The sequence below is a fragment of the Raphanus sativus genome, chromosome 6, assembly GCF_000801105.2.
Source record: "Raphanus sativus cultivar WK10039 chromosome 6, ASM80110v3, whole genome shotgun sequence".
NCBI classification, from domain to species: Eukaryota; Viridiplantae; Streptophyta; class Magnoliopsida; order Brassicales; family Brassicaceae; genus Raphanus; species Raphanus sativus.
In genome coordinates, this window is record NC_079516.1 from 24124656 (window position 1) to 24151223 (window position 26568).

At 31.2% G+C, this 26568-nt stretch overlaps 1 protein-coding gene and 1 long non-coding RNA gene across 2 annotated transcripts; one reads left to right on the plus strand and one right to left on the minus strand.

Annotated features, from left to right (window-relative positions):
* Positions 1 to 672: 672 nt before the first annotated feature.
* LOC108812678 (cadmium/zinc-transporting ATPase HMA3) lies at positions 673 to 9589 on the minus strand. Its single transcript, XM_018585002.2, has 10 exons — positions 9492 to 9589; positions 8884 to 9111; positions 7118 to 7375; positions 4543 to 4640; positions 4179 to 4434; positions 3945 to 4082; positions 3537 to 3864; positions 3249 to 3451; positions 2959 to 3161; positions 673 to 2883 (listed from the first exon to the last, which is right to left on the minus strand). The coding sequence occupies exons 2-10, from the start codon at positions 9107 to 9109 to the stop codon at positions 880 to 882; spliced, it is 3714 nt and encodes a 1237-aa protein (XP_018440504.1). The 5' UTR covers positions 9110 to 9111; positions 9492 to 9589; the 3' UTR covers positions 673 to 879.
* Positions 9590 to 20106: 10517 nt separating this feature from the next.
* On the plus strand, positions 20107 to 21203 carry LOC130496460 (uncharacterized). The gene is made up of 2 exons (XR_008935602.1): positions 20107 to 20740; positions 20822 to 21203. It is a non-coding gene; the product is annotated as an uncharacterized LOC130496460 (long non-coding RNA).
* Positions 21204 to 26568: the final 5365 nt, after the last annotated feature.

The window sequence follows — 26568 nt, forward strand, 5'->3', positions numbered from 1 at the left end:
CGGTTTATTCAGTTTATACGGTTTGATCGGTTTATATACTAAATCATATTCATGTTCTTCTAGTTGACAGTTCAAATAAAAAATCAAATATGAAATAAGTCATAACTTATGTTTAATAAGATAGACTATAATGGTTGCTCAAAAAAAGATAGATTATAATGAAAATTGACTGTTTTAAAATTAAGCATTTGACTTGTATTGTAAATGCTTCAGTTTTTGTATTGTAAATCATGTATGCCGGTCTAGACAATAGCTGGATAAAACATTCCTATTGGTCTAGTTTTTGTATTGTAGATGCTTCAGATCTATATATTTCAGAGCCGGCCTTGGCTTAGGATGCATTTTGTATAAAACCACCATCTTCTAGTATCTTTATCTGCTTAATACAAAATATGTTTTGAACAAAGAAAAATACAAAATGTTTCTTTTTGTTAATTCATATCCTTAAATCTCATCAACCAAATGAAGAATCTGTTTTTTTTTGTTAATTCATATCCTTAATTCTCATCAATCAAATGAAGAATCATATTTTTGGCATGATTTGTTCTTTACTTTAAGAACTAAGCCAGAAGAAAAGACTTCTTCTAATGGTAAGACTATAAGATCCATGCTCAAGCTAGTATGGCAACTAAGCTTGTCTACATATTCAATAAGAGACTAAGAGAATTGAAAGATAGAAGTACTCTAGGATTATTATCGCAAACATAGAGAAAACACAAGGATCACTAGCATTTGTCTTAATGAATCACACAGTTGCTAAATCTAGCTGAAAACAATAAAACATTTTTTTTTATTTTCTCGACCGCACTAGTTGAAGGGGAAAGGTTACTTGAATAGATGGATGCATCTGAGATTCTAAGCTATTCAGTCACGTCTCCATCAAGCAGCCCCCACATGGTGGTGATGGTGGTGGCCGTGGTGGTGGTGATGGTGATGATGCCTGTGGCTACAATATGCCTTGGCATAACTCCTGCAACAGCTTTTACCGATGTGATGCTTCTCTTTTACCTTACATTTAGATCCACAAGCCTCAGGAGTCTTCACTTTGCAACACGTCTCTACCTTCTTCAAGTCAGATAACACCAGCTCAGTAGGATTTGTGCAACAGCTTTGGCTAGAAAGCTTCACCATCTCTCGCACTTTGCTACCACTCTCCACCACATTTACCAAACTAGACGACCCTTCTTGCTTCAAACCAGTTCCACAGCAGATTTGTGTCACTTCCTTGTTGCTTCCGCAGCATCCTGAGGCCAGAGTTATTTCATCGTCACAGCAATCAGACTTGCATTCTCCTTGGTTCTTCACCTGCAAGCCCTTCTCAAGATCACATTTCTCTCTCACTTCTCCTTCTGTGTTCTCACAACAAACCAACTTGAGATCATAAATTACACCAGGTTCACTCTCCAGACAATCCTTCTCATGGCAGCAATCAGAACCGTCTGTCCCTTCCTCACATGCCAGAGTTATCTCTCCGGTTTGCTTTTCATCACCACAGCAAACAGACGTGCATTGTCCTTCACTCTTTACCTCAAGATCAAATTGCTCTTTCAATTCTTCTCCTTCTATGCTACCACAGCAAGCTAACTTGAGATCACAACTTACACCAGCTTCAATGTCTAGACTTGTCTTCTCATGGCAGCTTTGCTTCACTGTGGTCTTGCTCTCGCAGCTACCCAACCAGCAATCAAGACTGCCTGTCTCTTCCTCAGAAGCCAGAGTTATCTCCTCGGTTTGTTTCACTGTCTCCTTAATCAGCACATCCTTCTCCAGATAAGATGATTCCATAGCCTTCTCTTTAGTTCCACAACAGCTTGTTTTGCAGTCTTCACCAGCATTTTTCTTCAGACCTTTCTCCAAATCAATTACCTCCTCCCCAAGAATCTGCATCTCTACATTTTTCTCTTTATCCTTGGTACAACAACCTGAACCACCTTTCAGTTTCATGTCATGGTCGACATGAGTAGACTTCTTGCATGAGCTCGTTGAAGCCATATCTCCATCTGGTTTCTTAGTCTTCTCACCGCAACAGCTATCTTTCACAAGCACTTTTACATTGTCTTGCTTCTTATCACTACAACAACCACCAGAGTGACCATGATCAGAACTGGACTTACTACTTGGTTTCTTCATCACCACCTTCTCTTGAGTTTTCTTATCACCACAACAACCACCAGAGTGACCATGGTCAGAACTGGACTTACTACTTGGTTTCTTCATCACCACCTTCTCTTGAGCTTTCTTATCACTACAGCAACCACCAGAGTGACCATGGTCAGAACTGGACTTACCAATTTGTTTCTTCATCACCTTCTCTTGAGCTTTCTTATCACCACAACATCCTGAGTTGCATTGACTCTGTGACAACAAGCCTGCTTCCAAGTCCAGCTCTCCATCCGCCTCTCCTTCAAGTTTCTTACCATTCAACACAGAAGACCTGTAACACTTCTTGTTCTTGCCCTTGTCCTTCTCACGCAGCAACAACATGCTGTTGAGAATCACCAGCAGACATGTTCCTACATCAACCAGAACCGCAGCCCAAATCAAAGGATGACCACAAATTGCCAAAATCAGTATTCCTACTTTGAAAATGATGGATAGAAACACGTTTTGAACAACTTTGCTTCGAGCACTTCTCGCTAGCTTTATCGCCTGTGGTATCCTTCTGATATCATTTGACATCAGAATGATATGACCAGTCTGTGTTGCAAGTGCAGATCCAGAGATCCCCATGGAGATACCAATATCAGCTGTAGCTAAAGCTGGTGCATCATTCACACCATCTCCTACCATTGCAGTTGGTCCTTCTTTCTTGAACTCTTGTATTATTCTGGATTTGTCTTCTGGAAGTAGTTCTCCATGTACAACATCAAGAGCATTCCCAAGCTGTTTCATTAAAAAAAAGTACATGTCAAGGTTTATATAATCACTTTATAAAGAGATCTTTTTTAGCCTCCTCACCTTTTCTTGAGCATGCATTGCTGCATCTTGATTATCTCCCGTTAGCATTGCGGTTTTGATTCCAAGATCTTTTAGTTCATTCATTGCTTGAAGGACACCTGATCTACAAGCATCAGAGAGATTGAAAACTCCAGCTAGTCTTTCACCTACATAGATGTATCCAACAGTCTTTCCTCCTTTGGTATCAACTTCAATCTCTGGAACTGTAAAGAAGCAACGCTCAAGTGAATTAGTCTCAACAAAACCTGAAAAACATATTACGTGACCAATGTTTTGAACCTTTTTATTACCTGTTGAACACTTAGCTCTAGAAGCAATCCTTTTGTTCCCAATGTAGACATCGTTCCCATCAATCTTCCCATAGATTCCTTCACCAGGAAAGTTCTGGTAATCCTCAACTTCTTCCGTCCTAGGCTCAACATCAACAGATTTTGCATAGTCCACAATTGTTGCTGCCATTGGATGACTTGACTTGCTTTCAACACTTGATACCCTGAAACATTATATACCACAAAACATGTGTCATAAGTTATCTCATTAAACTAGTTTTGGGGTCAGATACAAGTTTGTTTTATTACCAGTAAAGCAAGGTGCGTAGGCTTATGTCTCTATGAAGTGACTTGAAATCAACAACAATGAACTCTCCTCTGGTAATAGTCCCAGTTTTGTCGAAGGCAGTGATCTTGATCTTTGAGAGAATGTCAAGATAATCAGCACTTTTGATCAGAAGCCCTGAAGTAGCTGCTTTAGTAAGTGCACAGAAAGTTGCAACTGGTGTAGAGAGGATAAGACCACATGGACAAGCACTCACTAACACAACTAGTGCTAAGTGGAACCAATGGTTGAGGTTGTGAACTTTCATTATGGCCGGGACAGCCGCAATGCAACCTGATACTAAGATGATTGCTGAAACAAACAAGAATATAAAGTTACACAAAGCAAGAACATAAAGACAAAACAATTTTTTGGATATGTTTTCTCCAAACCTGGTGTATAGTACTTAGAACATTGGTCTATTAGCCTCTGAGATTTGGTCTTACTGCTCTGAGCTTCTTCTACGAGCTTAGCCATCTTGGTAACCACACAGTCACTGGCTAAAGCAGTTGTTTTCACACTTATATAACCTGCAAAAACACAGTGGAGAAAGATCTAAGAGTAAAAGATACAAATATAAGGTCAGAGGAGCATAAAAGCTTTTGTAGTTAAGAGGGTAAAGTTACCGTTTAGATTGATGGTTCCAGCCCAAACCGTAGAATCTTTCTGTTTAGGAACAGGGAATGCTTCTCCGGTTAAGGTTTTCTCGTCTACTTCACAGTTTCCATCAACCACAATTCCATCAATTGGTATGGTTTCACCAGCTTTAACAGCTAAAATTGTGTTAACCATAACATCATCTACTTCAACTTCTTCTCCAGTCTCTGCTATTATTGCCTTCTGGGGAGCTAAGCTCATTAGAGACTGCATTACCGCATTCGCCTGAGAGATTACAAATGCCAGGACAACTTCAGCTTTAGATCATCCTTACAAGAAAATCAAGAAACCTAACTACTGTTTAGTAACATAATAAATGATCAGTTAACAAACCTTGTAGCTAGCTCTTGTTTCAAGCCATTCAGCTATGGTGAATAAGAAGACAACTGCTGCTGCCTCCATGTAATCTTGCATTGCAAGTGTTGCAGCCACTGTTTGATAAAAGAAGGTTGACTGTTAGTCTATATTACATTTCCCAAACGAACAAACAAAATCAAGTTTCCACAAAAGATTTTACTTTGAATTCACAAAAGCTTGGTTAATACTGTATGGTTATTCTTTTTTAACCGGGTCTCCTATACCGAGATTCCAGCTAAAAGTAACTCCATGATCAGTCAATGACTAAGTCAACTTTAATATCAGTTCGAAGTTCTTAAATAGTTTCTTCACCATAGATGATATTTTAATTAATTATTTATTCCTTTTATGTTTTTCCTTGTGACAAGTTCAAACTTAAAAGTACTTTTTTCTATTTTTAGTCGTAGAAGATAGACTTATTCTTGGGTTCACCCCTAGAGTGAACCTAGAGGTTCAGGTTCACCCAACCAATAGGAATCACTCAGCTCACAATTGATATCTTTTAAAAAAGGAAACAAAATATTATCAAGTTATATTATGTTTTTAAAATAAAAAATGTTAAAAATAAATAAAAATAGTAATATATGCAAAAAAGTTTAATTTTTTTAACTAAGTCATCAAAACACTAAACTTTAAACTCGAAACTAAAAATAATAAACACTAAATTTTAAAAATACCAAATCCTTAATCCTAAAAAGAGTTTAGGGGTTAAAATTAAGAGTCTAGTATTTTTAAGATTTATTGTTTTAGTGTTTTGTATTTTTGATTTAAAATTTAGGATTACCCAAGGGTTTATGATTTATCCAAGGGTTTAGGGTTTATGATTTAGGGTTTAATATTTCGATAATGGCGTTGAAATATCTAATTTTTTTTTGCATATACTAGAGTTTAGGGTTTAGAGTTTAAGATTATCCAATGGTTTAGCGTATATCCAAGGGTTTAGGGTATACTCAAGGGTTTAGGGTTTATGATTTAGGGTTTTTTTTATGATGTTAAAAATATTTTTTTTATAAATCATTTTTGTAACTACTATTATTTTTATTTGTTTTTATTTTATTTATTTTAAAAACATAATATAAATTGACAATATTTTATTTTCTTTTTTAAAAGATATCAATTGTAAAATGAGTGATTCCTATTGGTTGGATGAACCTCTAGGTTCATTCTAGGGGTGAACCCAAGAATAACTCAGATAGATAAGCCAATTGGAAAAGAAAAAAAAACACTTTACATTTTTCCTTCTTTGGCACGTAATTGCAACTTTTATCAAATAAATTAAAATTTTATAAAAATGAACAAGTAACAGTCTAACAGATCAACAATCAAACGCATCATATATATTCGTAAAACAATAAACCAAAATAATGATATTTTAAAATATATATATACATATATATATATATATATATATAATGTTAAATTGAATTTAAAGAACCAGAACAACTCAAAGATTGTTTTATGAAAAGTGTCAAATAAAACTTTGTTAAAAACAACTATTTCTATGCTAGCCTCGATCCTTTTAGATGCATTTTTTTGTGTTTTAGTTGTGTACATATGTTGTTCAAAAAAAAAAATGTTGTGTACATACAATGATATTCTTAAACTACATTTTTTTTTGTATAAATCCTTCGGTTTTCCACTAAAATCTATCAAATGAAATCACCTATTTTTGGTTGCGTTTACATTTTGTAAAATATTTTCGAAAACATCAAAACTATTATTAAAAAAAACAGAAAAACTATTCTTACATTTTTACATCTAAAAAAATATTTTATGCTTAGAATGTAAGTTTTTCTTTCATGTAGAAATACTAATGTATATAGAATATATTACTTATTTATCAGATAAGTCCGGATCGGACTTAATGAACGAAAATTAAATGTATATTTTTGTAAAAAGAAATATGAGAAAGACGTATCTTTTTCTCCATATGTTCAATAAGGCTTTAATTATTGCATTATCTACCACACTAACTTTCCGAGTTTTATCACATGTTCACTATATCCAAAGAACTTTTTGATATTTTCTATAACCTATTTTGCAAAATTTACTTTAGATACAGTTCAAATATAAAATACTTTAGTTTACTTCTGTAACTTAAAACTATATTTTAACTATACAATAGAAATATTAAAATACGACAATATTACTGGAGTAGTGTTTCTATACAGTAAATTGATGTTTTTATATTTCCCATATGTATTATTATAAAATAATATTAAGAGTAACGGAAAACTTTTCTAAAAGGTTTGGTGGAGTGCTGCGTTTGCAGGAAAGCAGTTTATATAATTTCCAAAAGTATATATCCAAAAAGGTCAAATTCAAAGTAAAAAGACTCCCAAGTTTTAAGAAAACTATAGATATATACATATTATTGATATTAATATAGTGCTGGACAATCGAATTGTAAATCTATAGTTTTTCTCAAATAGTATGACAACATATTAACTACGGCGAACAATTAAACTAACGAATCCCTGTCTTAAAAACTATTATGGTTACACGTCTTGTGATTAAAAAGGAATTTGATAAAAATGAAAAGTAGTATTACCGGTTATAATGATCAGGATGTTGATGTCGACCCTGCAATTTCCTATAGAAGCAACGGCTTTGGCAAGTATTGGATAAATACCGGCGGCCACGGCTGCGACAGCGATCCAACCAGCAGGTGCGTATAAAAATTTGAAGAAGGAGAGGAGGAGGAGTATGCCGGAAGCCATCGCGAAAGGGCTTGGCCATTTATTCTTGAAGCTGGTCTTCCCGTCTACTTTCACGTTTGCTTCTAACCTAGCATGGTTCAGTGCCTTAACTGCACCAAAATTTTGTTTGGAACATAATATCATTAAACAACCAACATCTAAAAGAAAACTGTTTAAAATGATACTTTTGTGAGTGAATATAATTTCAAGTCTAGTATACATGGAATTTGTTTTCTATTACAAAAATTATAAAATATAGTTACGTAACGAGTATGATCCACTACCAATAAAATATTCTCATACAAAGATTTGGTAAATATCTCGACAGGCTTTTTCTGAAACAAAAATTTCTGCATATGGCTTTGGAAAATCAAATCTTTTAATGATGTCAGTTTTATACATTGTTATAATATACACGTGACATGTGGTATGTATGAGTGAATTTATGTATAATATGAAAATATTATTTAGTTTACACTACGCACAAAATTGTATAAAAGCTATAATTTTCAAGTTGTTAGTTTTAAAACACCGTGTGGAATTAAAATTAGATGAATGAAACTCAAAATGTTAAGTTAGAATAATTGTACGTACTTTTGGGGAAGTTGTCTAACTCCAAATAGTATTTAGGATTTTCTGTTAGCCTAAATAAAAACAGGAAATTGTGAATATATTTTGATAGCTAAACTACTTTTGAGTAACAGGTTGTCCTTTCTAATTATTGGAAAAATAAAACTATTAATCCTTTTTCTTTTTTACCCTTTGGCTTTTTACAAACAAAAACTTGGACTGGTTACTTGCTAGTTTGTGTTTCAAAAAAAAAGGGTTACTTGTTAGTTTTAGGTTATATTTATAGTTACTATTAAACTTGATTTACAAATAAGCTATTATATTTCATAAAATGAAGCTTTTTTCAAAACAAAACAACTCATTATATATCAATCCCTCTGTTTCAAAATAATACATATTTTAGATTTTTCACATTTTTAATAAAGTATATTAGTAAAACTTAATTTTAAATGCATAGTTTTTTGTAACTTTATACTTCCTATATTTTCAAACTAATAGGATTTTAGAAAATGTAATTAATATTTTTAAACTTTAAAATTTTTCATTATTAATTGACAAATTGCTTTAAAAATACAAAATGTATATTTTAAAAACTGAGGGAGCAAGTAATAAGAAATAACCAATAAAATACCTTAGAAGTTTATTTAGTTAGATATTGATTGATAGTCAATATCTGCAAATAAACCAAGATAATCGGGCATCTAGTTGTTTTTTAATAGGATTGGTAAAAACTTCAAAATAATGAGTTCCCTAGTTTTTAGGATAAGTTCCCCTAAAATCTTGAATAAGCAAAATAAATCTTGAATAGGTAAACTCTTAATAAATGTTTTGGAAAGGCAAATTATGCTTTTGCGATAGAATTGTTGAATAACATAAGAAAATAAATCAAAAGTGGCGTTTGCGTATCAAACCACACACGCGAAACCAACTTTAGACGCAGAAAACAAAGTGATCTTTTCGTGTTAAGTGACTTATTTATGCTTATTAATTTTGTAAAATAAAAAGAAAAATATATTAAGAGCCAAAAACGATTATTTTCATGATTTACCAATTTGGGACGGAGAGATGAGGAGGCTGTCGTGGACTACGATCACCGTTCTCGTCGGAACGATAACGGAATATTCCTTAATGCCGTCGAGAGACTTGAGAATATTCACGATCAGAGGAACTTCGGACGGACAACAGATTCCCAAAACATCGAAGTAACTCTTCTGCCACTTCTGCTTTGTCTTTTTGTTTTCTTCTTTGTTCTTGTCCTCGTTCTGTAACGCCATTGCTGTATTACAAATTCTAAAACAATTATTTATGTTTGTAAAAGAACAAAAAACATGGCCAAAAGAGAGTATTTATGGGTTTATAGCTAGTTTCCACTCTTTTTAGGAGGAAAAGAAAGAAGAAAACAAGAAACTTTATAGCGAGGATGCATAATTGCACATAACGTGTTGATTAAAGTGTTATTTCTATATCAATATTGTTATCACTTTATAGAAAAGGTGGAAAATGAAAGTCGAGATCAAGCGGAAAAAGATGAAACTCTCGTTACTTTGTTCGTACGTATTATACTAAGAATTTTACATCAAAAGGATGAATCGAGACGAATCAGATTTCAGATGTCATGAAACTGATGTGATGAATTAAGATGAGAAAGAATATTACCGGAGAAGGGACGAGGGCTAGTAGCAAAGAGAGAAGAGCCGAAGAAGAAGAAGGTATAGAGATGGGGTGAGAGAGGGTACCAGAACGTAGATACGGTAGTTGTTTATATAGGTAGATATGTAAGAATGTAGATGGAATCTCATTGGTTGATTTTCTTTTTTCTTTTTAAAATTATAAGATTTCTTATTAATTAAAATATCTTTATTCTGTACTTTATATGAATTCATTTGACCAATAAAAATAACTTTGATCAGGTTTTAATGATCTAGAATTAATGGGTTCTTTAGGTAGTACTAACAGTAAATAAATTATTTTTTTTCCGAAATTACCGATAAAATTCAAAAATACCTCAGGGAAATCTTCTTCTTTTTTAACAAACCGCGGTGTTTTAAGAGCTTAATAATCGGTACAAAATGATTTAAGAATCATCACTCAATACTTAAGATCATGTTCGTTTTTTTGATAAAAAATAACTCCCTGTTCTATATTTGTGGGATTTTGGATTTTTGTTTTCAAAAATGTGCATGATATTTATAATATCCCTACCATGTAAATATCGTAAGCTGTTCTTAATTTTTTTATTCCTATATATACTCCGTCCTAAATGATAGGACAGTTTCTGTTTTTTCTTTGACGGATAGCCAAGTTTCTGTTTTCAATATATTTTTTTTTTTTTTGTCTAAGTTTTCAATATAGTTTCGTTCTGTTTATAATAATTTTAAGTATTGACAATTATATTTTTATTTCTAAATCGTTTAATAATTTTTACTATTGAAATCTATATTACTAAAACAAAGTATCTTTTGGTACTTTTTTCTTTACAGATTTGTACTTGCTTTTATTTACAGATTTATATTTTCTTTTATTTACAGATTTAACCACTATATTTAGAAAAATAAATACTTCATTTTTATATTTTTTACACATTCTGACACATCATTTAAAATTAATCTATATTATTAAAAATGAAATAACTTTTGGTAATTTTTTACAGATTTAAATTTCTCTTCATTTAAATATTTAATCACTGCATTTAAATAAATTAAATATTTTTTTATACTTTTTTTTACAGATTCTATCACATCATTTAAAATCAATTAAAATAAATTATTACAATTCCAAAGCTAAAATAGATGGCTCATTTAACATTATAAGGAAATTAATTCTTTTCAAATTTGAACTGATAAAATTTCAATATTCTAAGTCATAAGTAAAAATCATTCTTAATCACAAAATCACCTTTTGTGTGCATATGACTTTGTTTTGTAATTCCTAATACCATTAACGAAGATCATTAGATAATTGATTAGAGTGTTGTCAAAACAATTACACATAATATTATTATCCATGTTATGCACAAATTTTTAATATTTAAAATTAGATGATAATTATGTGTTACAAATACTAATATCAGTATTTTTAAATATAAAATTTATGATCATAAATTTATAAAAGGTTGAAATTTTATGTTTGGTTCAAGAAATAATTTTAATTCAAATTATTATTTTAGAAAATTTTCATGTTTACTATTTTGTTTGTATCATTATTCATGTTTACCACCATTAAAGAAATATTAGGTGTTTGTCCATGATTTCGCAGAGAATAATATTACATGAAAATATGTATTTTGTTTATAATATTATATTTATTGAATAATAATTAGAATTATTAAAATTTAACTTTTAACTTCATAGTTTAATAATCAAAAATTTTAAATTTATTTTTTTGGAAGAACTCTGAGATTTAAGATAATTAAACAATATAAATCTAAGTCACTAAAAGTTTTTTTACATGAAATCAATATTATACTTGGTTTAGGTAATTGATTGTACAATTAAATTTTATTTTATTTTAATTCATGAAAAGTGTAAATACTCTTAATTTCACAGAGAAAAAAGAAAGTAGTTTTTATTTGTATCTCCAAGATGAGGATCATAGGTTTTTATAACTCTTACAACGAATTTTCTGATTTTTTTACTTATATTTTTATTTGTTTGATTATTTTAAATATATTTTAAATTAACGAAAATTTAATTGTTCGTTTATGTGTGTTTCAAAATATTTTTCGAAAACTAAATATTTGGATATGATCAAAAATAATAACATTTTATTTTAGATTTATTAAAATCCAAAACTGCAAATAATTGATCGTAGAATCACTTTTCATTTTGGAATTTCATTTTAGCACTGATAAAAAAAATATCTAAAATTATTAACTATTGAAATTTTTTTTTTTAAGATTTCAGTTATTAACTACTGTAACCAAAAATATCTTAAATATTTTTTTTTCTTGTGACATAATTTTATATTATTTAAACATCCTTATAAATAATACATTTGTACAATTACAAATACATTTACAAAAATTATTTATAAATTTTATAGGTTTTTGTGGTTCACTTTGTTTACAACTCTTTAATTAGATGACTTAATAATACAATCCATTATTATAAAACGATTTTTGTATTTTAATCTAAAATTTGAAGATAGTTGATTTTATAATCTATCTTATTAAAACAGAAACATTACAACTTATTCTAGGTGGATTTTAAAGTTGGACCTTATGTAATTAATGTTATATTAATCTATTTATTATTAGACATGCATTTTTATAAATAATTAATATCAACCATTACCATAGTTTTTCACTTCTTACCTTATTATTATGTCCACTACGCATGTTTCCTTATATTGCATATATTTTACTATAAACCAGATACATCCACTAGCATATTATACTATAAAATAGATTATTAATAATACATATACTAACATATACTATACGACATATTACTAATAATACAATATATTATCTGTATTCATTAACTTGCATCTATCAATATTAGCAATTCTATGAAGAAGACTAACTCTATACTTTGAACCTATAAACCATGATATACTAATTTATAACAAAAATGACTGTTACAAATTAGTTTTATAAAAAATATTTATAGCAGCAATTTGTTATACAAGATAAATTTAATCAAGACCCAAATCTTTTTTTTTCCTGTTCAGAGAAAAAGAAACCTACGAATATATACCATTAAGTTAGCCAAAAATCTTTCGAATAAATAGTAAATCTCATCAACCCAAAAAAATGAATTAAAAATATAACAAAAGATATTATGTTTGAAATTTAGCTCACTGGGTCGGGTATAAATATGTTCATTTCAAGCATGAGTTCTTCGAATTCTCAACATTTGGATCTAAGTAGGTATTTGATTTTTTTTTCTGGGTCGATTTTTTTTGGTTCCGGATCATTCTAATTTTTTTCTAATTTTTTTATATTATAAATCTTAAATAATATACAAAATGTATATAAAATATAAGTTAATTTTACGATGAAAAATTATAATATTTGTTAAGTTATTAGAATCGATAATAATAAAACAAATCTAAAATCTCATCCAAATTATAATAATATTTAAAGTTTAACATATAATCATAGTAACCAAAAGTCACTTAAATGACTCTTTAATATATAATAATAAGTTGTAAATAATTATTTATGATTTATAAAATTATCATAACTACACATTTATACAATAATAAATAGATTTAGAAGAAATTACAAATGAGTTTATAACATCTTATAAGTATTATAAATGAATTTACAAACCTTTATAACCATTAAATAAAAGTCTTATAAATGATATGTGAACTCTAATAAAATGACTTTGTAAGCTAGAATGAAAAATGATTTTAAATAATTTCAAAATATATATAAACGATTTATAAACCATGTGGGGAATTTAAAAACATAAAATTTCTAATAATGCATTACATAGAAATGTAATTATTTGTATAAAATTATACAACAATTATATTTATTTTTATAAAAGTATATTAGTATTTTATAATTATAAATAAAAATTTGATAAAATAAAAAAAATCGATGACATATTATATATTATTTCTACAATTATAAAATTAGTTACCATAACCCATTATTTGTAGTATTACATGTATTACATTATTAATGAGTTCCAGAGTTTCCTTTTCCTTTTAGATCCTAATAAAATAAATATTAATAAAAATTATCAACTAATCAAATTATAATAATATTTTGAAACTTCACATATGAGCGACATATAAGCAAATATCACTTAAGTGATTTCTCAATAATTAATATATAGAAGGATTTTCAAAAATATCTTCTTTGTTATAAGGTAAAATACTCTTATACCATTCTTTCTATATATATATAGAAAATAAATAAAAAATAAAATAAACAAAAATAATAATTTTTTATGTTTTTGAATTATACTTTATCAAAATTTGAACCCTAAACGATAAACCGTAGACTAAACCCTAAACTCTAAACCCTAAATTCTAAACTCTAAACTTTCAATTCACAACTCTAAACCCTAAATTTAAATTAGTTAATTTTAAGATTATATTTTTTTTTTCTTTTTAAAAGTAAAGGTAACTGTGTTTAATGTAAACATGAAAAATTGTATTATGAATGTAGTATTTTTGATAATTTCTCTATTACTTTTCACAATTCTGTTATATTTTATTTTGTACCATACAGCAAGATCATAATTCTGAAACGATGTACAATATTTTACTTTTAGTCAAAATTTAGTTATAAAACTATGTAATACATTCAAAATAAAACAACCTGAGGTGTCTAGGAAGGCGGAGGCACACAAAACAAAACGACTAGCAAGCACCATTGTTACACCAAACACTGCTCCATCTGAGCAATTAGCCAATGTTACGATCCGAGGTCTTGCTCGAACGTTAACATTCTCTCCGGTTAGCCTGCAAGTGGAGGCAAACGGGTTAGAAGATAACCAAATGATAGGTGCCTTAGAAGACATGGATATTATGGAGCATCATGAGGATGAGATGATGGAGTGCGAAGGTCAGAATGATGATCTATTGGGTGAGGATTTGATGGCAATCGAAGCGACTGAGGCATCTACTCGAGAGGTGACTTCTCAAGGCAAGGAAATCGCGAAACAAGCAAAGGTGAGGATTGCACATCGTCAGCCTGCTCCTCCGTTGGGCATTCAAAACAAGAAGGCAACTTTCCTCCGTCGAGGATCGCCAAGACCACGGCCCAGCAAATCTCTTGCCCATAAGGCAATAGATTACGATAACAAACAGAGGCAGGGTTCTAAGTCGGGAAGAGGCAAGTCAAGTAAAGGTGATGGTTTGGTGGGTTCCAAAAACTCACCAAAAAATTATCAATGAGGACAATCAGTTGGAACTGTAGAGGGATAGGGAGCGACCTCACAGTTCGACGCCTTACGGAGATGTGTCAGAAGCATCGCCCAGGACTGGTGTTCCTTTCTGAAACGAAGAATAAGAAGCGGATGTTGCAAAACATTCAAACCGACTTAGGATTTGATCGTTTGTTTACCGTTGAGCCACTTGGTCTCAGCGGAAGTTTAGCTCTTTTATTTATGGACGAATTTCAAGTTAATGTTTTATTTTCAAATAACAGAATGATTGACATTAGGGCAGTCATTGATGGAATAAAAGTCTTTATGACGTTTGTTTATGGGGATCCTGTATTAGAACGAAGAGAACAAGTTTGGAAACGTCTTACGCGTTTCGCAACAACGAGAATTGGACCTTGGTTTATGATAGGTGATTTCAATGAGATTACAGGTCATAATGAAAAAGAAGGAGGTAGACAACGTACTGATAGCTCATTTCTACCTTTTAAACAAATGCTAAGTGATTGTGGGATGCTGGAATTTCCATATACTGGTGATATGCTATCATGGGTTGGTAAGAGAGCAGGGAGAGTAACTGTTAGATGTCGTCTGGATAGAGCAGTAGGAAACGCCGATTGGCATGAAAAGTTCCCTCACTCGAAGACCAAGTATATGAGGTTATGGGGTTCGGATCATCGTCCGATACTTGTTGACATTCTCAAAAAGCCATCCAGGAGATCTAGGAAATTTAAGTTTGACAAAAGATGGTTGGACAATGAGGAACTAAGACAAGTTATTTTGGAGGGATGGAAATCGCTGGATCTTCCCCCCAATGCCACTATAATGGAATATATTTCCAGTTGTAGGAAAGCATTGAGTGAGTGGAGAAGACAAAACAACATTAACTCTGCAAAACTGGTGGAAGAACTTAAAGAAAAAGTGGAAGGCTTATATGCAGATGATAATGCCACGACTGAGCAAATTGCAGCAGCGCTGAAGGAGCTTTCTGATGCTCTTAAGGCAAAAGAAATGTTCTGGAAACAAAAGAGTCGTGTATTTTGGCTAAGAGAAGGAGATCGCAATACGAAGTTTTTCCAAGCCTTGACAAAACAAAGGAGAGCAAGGAACAAGATTACTCAGCTTGTAGATGAAAATGGAAATATTGTGGAGGATGAGGAAGGATTAGTAGCCATTGCTACTAGCTATTTTAGACAAATCTTTGAATCTTCTAATCCGCAGGATATTGAAGAAGCTATATCTGAAGTTTCTACGACAATAACGGAGCCAATGAACGAAAGTCTTACAGCACCGGTAACGGAATGGGAGATTAAATTAGCATTGTTTGCTATGCACCCTGAAAAAGCCCCAGGGCCAGATGGGATGAATGCGCTGTTCTACCAAAAGTTCTGGGATATAGTAAAGGATGATTTAACTCTTATGGTTAATAAGTTCCTCACTGATGGGACAATGCCAGATGGGCTGAATGAAACTAATATCTGCCTCATCCCAAAGATGATAAAACCAAATGATATGGCTCAGTTTCGGCCTATTAGTTTGTGTAACGTAAGCTACAAGATCATCTCTAAGGTCCTATGCCAGAGACTTAAGAAAGTGCTACCAGGATTGATATCGGAAACCCAGTCAGCCTTTGTTGCTGGACGACAGATATCTGACAATATTATGATTGCTCAAGAGATGTTCCATGCGCTCAGGACCAAGCCAAGCGGACGCAACAAAAGAATGGCTATTAAAACTGATATGAGCAAAGCTTATGACAGGATGGAATGGTCATTTATTGAAGCTGTGATGAGAAAGATGGGTTTCTCAGAGACATGGGTCACATGGATAATGAGATGTATTACTTCGGTACAATACAAAGTCCTCATGAATAGGCAACCAAGAGGAAATATTGTCCCAGGAAGGGGCCTACGTCAAGGAGATCCTTTATCTCCTTTCATTTTTATTCTATGCACGGAAGCGCTCATTAGCCTTCTTAATCACGCAGAGAACCAGGGAAAGATAACGGGGATGCGCGTTACCCGCGCGTGTCCATCGATATCTCACCTATTATTTGCTGATGATAGCCTTTTCTTTTGTAAGGCGGAGCCCTGTGAATGTGAAGAAGTAATGAAAGTGATCAGGATCTATGGCAAGGCATCAGGACAATGTATCAACTTTGATAAATCTTCCTTACTCTTTGGTAAGAGGATTAACGCAACCACAAGGCAAGAGATCAAGGATGTACTTGGAATACAGAATGATGGAGGGATGGGAACTTACTTGGGTATTCGAGAAGATATTAGTGGTTCAAAGTGCAAGCTCTTTGCTTTCCTGGAAGACAAATTAATGCATAGAGTGAATGGCTGGACATGTTGTTGGCTATCAAAAGGAGGGAAAGAAGTATTGATTAAGTCCATCTTGCTAGCTCTCCCGACGTATGTAATGTCTACTTTCCTACTTCCTTTGGAGATATGTGAAAACCTTGCTAGTGCTATTGCCCAATTTTGGTGGAGTTCAAATCCTCCAAAAAGAGGAATACACTGGTCGAAATGGGAGAAAGTCTGCCTACCGAGAGAAGAAGGAGGGATTGGATTCCGTATGATCCATGAGTTCAACCTGGCATTACTAGCAAAACAACTATGGAGGTTAACACAAAATCCGCATTCGATGGTCGTCCGTGTCTTAAGAGGAAGGTATTATAGGCTAAGCTCGCATTTGCGAGTAAATTCTGTAAACAGTCCTTCATATGTGTGGACTAGTATCTCCGCTGCGAAGAAGCTTTTGTTGCTGGGAATAAGGCAGAAAATACACTCTGGTTATGAGGTGAAGGTGTGGGAGGATCCCTGGATTCCAAACACTCCAGCTAGGCCAGCTATACCTATAGCGCCAGTTATGAACCCAAATATGAGAGTAAGTCACTACAGGAAATATGAATATCAATAGCAGAATATAATAGCGTTTTTTGTTATTGTGCTATGGTTGATATACCTCTTACTTTTAGATAGCGTTTGTGAAAGTGCAAACGCTATGTTTGGTTTGTCCGATTTTAAGTCTGTATAATTGTGTCCAAATAGCTACAACATTTAACTACATTATATCTTTAGTAAAATTGAAGCAAATATAGCTATGGATTTTGTTACAAATGCTTGATTCAAATATATTAATGAACAAAGATTTATTATTCATACAAAAATATGACTATCTAAAAGCTCCTGAAACATTATCTTATTATAAGAAATCTGATCTTATCATACATAACAAAAATTTTGATTTTAAACATCTAGTACACACAAGAAGCTAAACAAATATGTGAAAACTAAAAACATAACAAAAATTGAAGCTGTGGCAAGAAGACATCAAACTCGTTTGTTTGTTTGATGGTTTTCATAGAGTCGGATCTAGCTGCCACCTCAGTTGGTTGTGTTTGTGCTTGAGGATGCGTTGATTTTATATGGTTTCTCAGCTTCTGATACAGGTGATACTGTGACACCTTTAGCTTCACGTGAAAGGGACAGTTGCTTGCTCATCTTGTTGACAGCCCCTGTCATATTGATCAAATCTCACTCCAACTAGCCTGAAAAGTAAAAATAATGGCTGGTGGATTGATGGATCATAATTTTCTATGTGCGTTGTTCCAAGTCCAAACACAAACGTACCATCACTTGTCAATGAGCATCTATCACAACAAAAGAACCTTCAGTGAAACATTTCCCAAAACCATTTCACACAAACCAGCAAACCAGTGATAAGAAACAATCCTAATCGAGGACAGTAAAGTACAATCATTTGTCCCCGAACCAAAACCCTAATCCTGCTCTGAACCAAATTGAAATCGTAAGCTAAAAAGCCCCAAATCGAAACTCTAATCGTATACTGACCCAGATCAAAACCCTAATCTGAAACAAGTCATAAAAGAAGAAGAAGAACCAGCAGAGGAGATTTAATTCGGGTGGTCGTAGGCGACGACGATTCGAGAGTGGTCCGGTGGAACCCATGAGGATTCTAGTCAGAGGAGAGAACGTGAAGGAGAGTCGGAGTTGACTCGTTGGTGTCAAGAGAGAACGGATATTCCGAGAGAGAGAGGGAGAGAGTTCAATTTTTTTTCTAAAGGGATAGAATTTAGAGTTTGTGGGATGTTTCGTACATTAATGATGAATTTGGAGCAAAATAAATTAGAGCCAAAACCCAAAATATTATTGGAGCCAAATATTATGGAGGGAAATATAATTGGAACCAAATATTATCCTGCTGTAATCCCTAAACTATAAATTTTCACATTTTAAAGTGTAATCCTTTAACTCTTAAGATATATTATAGTTTGGATTTAAATTAGAATTTGAATATAAGTTTAGTGAACAGATTTATTGCTTAGAGAATAAAATTAGAGATTTAGAGTATATGGTATGGAATATAGGGTTTGGGTTTAAGAATAAGATTTATATATGTATCATTTTATTTTAATTTTATCTATCTAGATTATATATATTGTTAGAAAAATTTAATATGCAGTAGTGTTCTGACTTCTAATCTTTTAAAACTTGAGCTTAATATATCATACCCTAAACTATACACTTAGATATATCATAGACTAAATTAATAATACACTCTAAAGATATATACCCATATATTTTAATTTATATTTTAATTATAACAAAAATTTGTATTTTAATTTATATGTTTGAGTGTAAAATTAAAAGATAAAAGTGATAATTAGAGTTTTGATATGTAATATTTATATATAAATATATAATAGGTTATATATTTGGTGTATCTCAAACCCTAAACTCCAAACCTAAAATCATACCTCTAACTCTAAACCTCAAAACTTAACCCCAAATCCTTCAAACCCTAAACCCCAAACCTTAGTATATACCTAAAATATATAGAACATTTTAAACTTAAATTATATATTTCTTTGAAAATCTATAGCTATATAGGTCATAACTTTCAAATACAAAACTATAAATCTAATAGCATAAACCACATACCTTTAACACCAAACCCTATACCATAAATACTAATCTTCACATTCTAATAATCTAATCCCAAACGTATTCTCAGTATATATATATATATACCAATTTATCAATTTCACATGTATTATGATTATATCATAGTTATTTTAATTTTTAATATACGAGTAGATAATATAGGTTTTAGAGATCTAGAAATTAGGGTTTAGAATTTAGAAACTTAATTAGGTTAAATCAGGGATTTTAATCTCAGATTTTAAATCTAAACCTCATACCCTAAACTATACACTTATATACCATACCCTAAACTATACACTAGTATATGTATTTTTTTGTCACACACACTTATACATGCCATACCCTGAATTAATCATACACTCTAAACTCTAACCAAAAAAAATAAATTCTAATCTTTTTATTATTTTAAAATTTTTAATTTCAAATCTTAAGTCCAATACCCTAACTCTAAACTCTAAATGTATATCTTAAAATTGGTATTTTAAAACATAACTCCAAATCTTAGATTTAAATTCTAAAATTAGTTTTTTCAAACTTTAACTTAAAATCACAATCTTTAAACAATAAGTCTATTTTCATTAACCTTAATTTCAATTTTCTACAAATATTTTGTGACTTTCTGTATTAAAAAGAAAACAAAATAATAAAAAAATCTGATTGGTCAAAAACTGACCACTAAGGTGCAAGTGCGAGGATCACACTTTCTTTTAACCACAGCCAATAGATTAAACTAAATCCAATGGCCAATAATGAACAAACTTAAAATGTGTTTCTTCTAAAAACCAAATCGACATCGTGTTCTTTATCCTTTTTCGATCTTCTTCATCCTTACACAACCACCATCACTATAACCTCTGACGCCGCCATCTCGCCGTCAATGAAGCTATCTCAACCACCATAAGCTCAGCCGCTGCCATCATCATCTTCATCTCGATCTCCTTGTTCTCTACTAAACCTCACCAGCAGACTTTGCCTCCGTGTCCACCACAGCTCGTCGTCGTTACAACCACATCTCCATCGTCACCACCATAGCTTCGTCCAGAGGCTACGATAAAGAAATCGTTTCACCTCTTCACCACAACGACAGGTAAACTCACTTCCTTTATCTGTTCTCTCTGTCTTTTCATCTTCCTATATACTTGTAATCGAATTTTTGTTTTGTTTACAGATCTAAGAAGGAACAGGGAAGGAGAATAAGTTGTGTTACAGAGCAGCGTATCCGCTTTAAGGAGATATCTTTCCGGAGTCGGAACGAGGGAGTGGAGTCGGACCTGTGTTGTATTCTGTAGGAGAGATGTTGACACGGGAAGGAGAATTGGTGGAGGAGTTTGTGATGCTGGATAATGGAAGCGTGTTTGAAAGCGTTGACGGTGTGGAGGAGCCAGTAAAGGTGGCGGCGAGGTGAAGCTCTGAGAATATTAGAGATATTAGTTTTTTTTGTTTTTTTTTGGTTTACAATTAAACCAAATTTGTCTTTTTTTAATGTTTTTTTTGTTTAATGTGTAAACTGATTTAATTGTAAACTGATTATAATTAATGAATAGATTTTAAATTTATTTTCTAAATTGATTTTTGATTTAATTTGAATCATTTATTTTAAATTAATTAGTTTTTAATCAATTAATTAATTTTAAATCAATTAATTTATTTAATTATAATATTATAATATTATAAATATTAATTATTGCATTCAAACTAACGCTATTGTTATAAACTTAATAATAGCACAACCGAAAACCGCTATTAAAAGGGTCAGACCTATTATAACGGGCGATGTCAGAGCGTCCAAAGAAGCGCTATTAAAAATGAATCATAGCGCTTTTCGTCCGCTATTACTACCCATATTTCCTGTAGTGAGTGATCTTATTAACCAGGAGTTGAAGGAATGGGATGTTGATCTACTGGAACAATATGTTAGCCCTGCGGACATACCACTTATAAAGAGTTTGGCCATAAGCACAACTCATAGGCCTGACACATTTTGCTGGAACTTCACGAAAAATGGACAATATACGGTTAAGTCTGGATATTGGGTTGTCCAAAACCTTTTGAAGGATGCAGGCGAAAAAGAAGTGGTAGAACCAAGTATTACAAAACTTCAAGCCTTTGCTTGGAAGATAAAGGCGCCGAAGAATATCTGTCATTTTATATGGCAATTGTTAACTGGTCAAGTGACAGTAACGAGAAATCTAGTGAGGCGGAATATGAGATGTGATAATTACTGTCCAAGATGTGGTGAGCCTGAGGAATCAGCAACACATGCTATTTTTGAATTCCCACCTGCTCTACAGGTTTGGCTTCACTCATCAACTCCGACGAGCCCTGCTGTTTTTCCAGCATCAAATATTTACACGAATATGAATTACCTCTTCTGGGAAAAGAAAGGCATACTTGAACCAGATCAAGACAGAGATCCTTATCCCTGGATGATTTGGTATATCTGGAAGGCTCGAAATGATAAACTCTTTAGGGGCATAGATAGAGATCCTTTGGAACTAGTTCGATATGCTGAGAGTGAATGTCAAGCCTGGTTTAATGCCAATGAAACGATATCAGTAACGGTACAAGGAAACAATGTAGAGGAACCTCAAGTCATAAGCTTGGGTAATATTTGTTTGCTGGATGGATCTTGGACATCTCAGGCTCAATTTAGTGGGTGTGGATGGGTCTGGTTGGACAGTGGGGGAAACACACAACTCATGGGATCACAGAACTTTCCTAGAAGAGAATCAGCTCTGCACTCAGAAGTGGAAGCAGTGCGATGGGCGATGGAGAATATGCTTTAACATTCAACTTGTCAGAACTTTGGAACAGACTGTAAGGAATTAATTGCTATGGTTAAGGAACCTCATGATTGGCCAAGATTTGCTACGGAGCTGGAGAGGATAGAGACACTGATCATTTGCTTCCCCGACTTCAAGATTTCTTATGTTTCTAGAGCGCGTAATCAGATTTCAGACTTTTTAGCTAAGACATCTAGATCCTTCCATAGGAAGTTATATTTTATTGGTTGTTCTATTGCGGTCTGGTTACCCAGATCACCTCAAGTTTGAGTAATAGAATAGCCGTTTGCCGTAAAAAAAAAACTATGTGATACAAGTTTATTAAGTAATGTGTTGATTTAAAATTGTTGTATTTTTACGAAACAACAAATATTTATATATAAATATGTTTTTTGTTTAAAAATTTGTATTACTCAATTTACATGAATCTAATTATATTCAAGTGAAAATATGTAATCCATCTGATTAATCTATCATGTATTTGTTTATTTTAATGGACAATTTGTAATTTAAATATATTAATCCATCCTTCTAATGTGTCTTACATTTATAGAAGTTCGTTTTATGTTTTGATAATCGAAATGTGATAATCCCTTGTTATTTTATGTTGTTTTGTATTGATCTAAATATTTTTATATTTGATGTAGAACCTAGAAAATACTATAATAGTAACAACATAAACCATAATTTAATCTATCATAAAATCAAACAATATACTTTTACTAGTTTTAATTTTAATTTAGTCTTAATTTCTTAAAAACTAGTATCTTAGTTTTACTAGCTTGTATATTTCCCTTTACAATATTTGTTAAACAATAAATACTTGACAAATACAATAGCTATATGTTTTTTTGTGCTTATATTTAATATAAAAATTCACAAATCCGAAGATCCAAACCGAACCAATCCTAAAAAGTAACCAAATCCAAAACCGACAAAATACCTGAATGAAACCAAAACATATATATCCTAAGAACTAATCTAATCCGAGAATTAAGTGGGGCTAAAAGTATGTTAATAAAATTATATGTTAAAAATACTAATTATATCTAAAACAATTTGAATACACAAATTTATTATCATTATATATATATATATATATATTATAAATAAATAAATAATCAAAGTACCCAAAAGTTCAAATATCTGAAATTTATTAGCTATGGTTGTTAACATTTAGCTAAATTTTATTAAAAAATTAACCATTCTTATGTTTAAAATATCTTAATTTGATCTAAATATGGATGAAACTGAACCAAAGAAAATTCTAAAATATCTGAATGAATACGTCTGTAGTACCTTATTATCTAGAACGTAAATATCTGATACAAATTTGAATAGATATTTGAATGCTTATGCCAAGATAAGATTAGTTTAATTGAAGTTAGAAACATTAAATTTATTTTTATAATATCTATAAATGGTTGTAAAAGAAAAGTACAAAAATTATAAAATATTATAAGTTTGAAATTAAGGAGAGGATAAAACTTGTCCAAGACGTCACTAGTTTGAATATGTTATGTATAGTGCGTATATATCTAAGAATTATTATTATTATTATCATCATGATTAGAAATGTCAATTAGAGCCAAATTCTGCAGTCCAAATCCGCCCAGTTCTAAAATTTACCGGGTTGATTTAATTTTATAAGTCCCAAAAATTGATTTTTTTTGGGGTAAGCCCATCTGAGTTTTAGATATTTTAGACCTAAACCCGTTTGGGTTAGGCATGGTCCAAAAACCTAAATTTTTGTATTTTGATTTAAATTATCATTTTTACAATTAAAACCTTTATTAATATTAACATATTATTTAATATTTTTTATCCAAACTATAAATCAAATATGAAAATTGTTAACACACTTTATTGTTTGATCATTACGTCACATTTTAAGTTTTGCAAATGTACATTCTTCTTTTATGTATAAGATATTGAAGAAGAAAAACAAAATATGAAACATTTGATTATGTTTATCATAATTTTTTTATTTTTACCTCTCTAGTTTTAATTTATATTTGATTATTTAAATTATATTAAATTTGGTTTGTTTATAATATGCTTTATAGCATACAAAAAGGTAAAATACTTTCGCTAAAGAAATTTTTTTAAACAAACTTTACATTTAAAAAACAAAAAATCGAAACTGATTTTTTAGTGAATTTACATGTATTAAAAGATGGAAGTGAAAATAACAAAATATTTTTCAAAAAACCAAAAATCTCGAAAAATTCTATAACCCTATAAAGACTGCGTCGGCTTTTGAAATCTAGATCCAAAATATTTTCGAACCGGATCGAGATCAACTATTTAGGAGTTTAGCCGATTTGGACCAGACTGATCTGGACCAGCCTGAATTAACACTCCTAATCATGATTCTTGCTAGCAATTAAAAAAAAGAAATAATAAGTGAACTGGAAATGAACCCATATTGTGGTGGTCTAGTGGTCTCCACCAGAGGAGGAATGCCTTGAACTCCCTTATAATGCGAGATTATCAGTTCCATATGTGGTCATGCGGATATAGATCCATATTTACGATCCATTTGAATACCCGGAAGAGAGTCGATTCGTGGATTACACCTCGCATCCGGGAATTAGATCTGTGTCTTTAATAGATCCGGATTTAACCCTTTTATTATTAAAAAAAAGTGAGCTGAAAATTTGATCAGCTCATCTCATTGATTAATATTTTTAGTGGAAACACACCAAAAGTGGAATGTCACAAAATGGAATCCATGTGTGATCCCTCGTCTAATTGCTTTCGTTTTTTTGTTTTTAGTACAATTTTCTTTAGTTTATTTTTAAAATCTAATCTATTAGTTTAGAATTCTACTGTTGATAAATTTTAATAGAACCATTTAATTAGATTTCTTAAGTGGGTCATTTTGAAATAAACCTTTGAACAGAATGTACATATATCATATAACTTGACCGAATATAACCACCGTAATCCACGCACTCCATAGCTATTCTAATCAAAGGTCGGAAGGTCGCACTAATTCCATACCATAAAACAACGCATTTCAAAAATATATGATAGTGTTAATAAGTTTAACTAGACATTGATCCGTGCGACCGTACGGGTATTTATTTTCTGGTTTTAGTTTTAATGTATTAAATGATGTATTTGTAATATTTGATCATAATTTAGATCAAAAATTATTTTTGCAGTTATAACAAAAATGAAAACTAAAAATTTAATAAAATATCCTGATATAAATTTAGTTATCCTAATTAAAATAGTATAGGGGTGGATCATAATGTTTTCGAATTCCAAATGTTATGAATTTATATTAAAATAAATTTATTAAAAAAATAATTTCACTCTGCTATTTTTTATTTCTGGAATTTGACCTGTGAACGTCTGAAAATTTGTTTTCACAATAACTGTTTTGTACTAAATGGTATAGTATATATTTGTAAATTTAAATGTATTACACTATTGTTAATATAACAAGTTAAAACAAAACAATTTTATTTATTACTTTGAATAATTATATTTTATGATTTTAAATGCCTATTATCACATTCTATCATATAAAAATCCAATATTTTTTTTGATCAACAAACAAATCCAATATTTATAACATATTATATTAATTAAATTAAAATTTAAAGATATCATGTAGTTGCAGGATCACACGTAAATAATGGCACAATAATTTTCCTACTATAATCTATGCGATTTTTATTTTCATTAAATGTGGTAAACTTAGATTTAAGAAATATATTTATTAACCGGAAAGTACAACATTAATAAAATTGAAAATAATTTCGAAATTGATTTAATAGATAAGGAAATTTAAATTTTATATTAGGACAACACATTAATTCAACTAAAAAAGACAAACGTTAAAATAGGCAATTTAATTTATGTTAGGCCAACACATTAATCTAACTAAAAAAACAAACATTAAAATATGTAACTTAATTTAACTCTCAGTGGCATTGCAATGTAAATAACTTTGAAAACTTATGGGTAATTTATATGTGTACTTCTCTTTTAATAATATAGATATTAGTTGAGTGTCACCTGAGTGTGTTGACTCAAAGCCACGTTTCTTCATTTACTGTCATAAAATATTCCAGGCAATACAAATATTTAAAACAACTTAATTGAAAAGGGTGTGTTG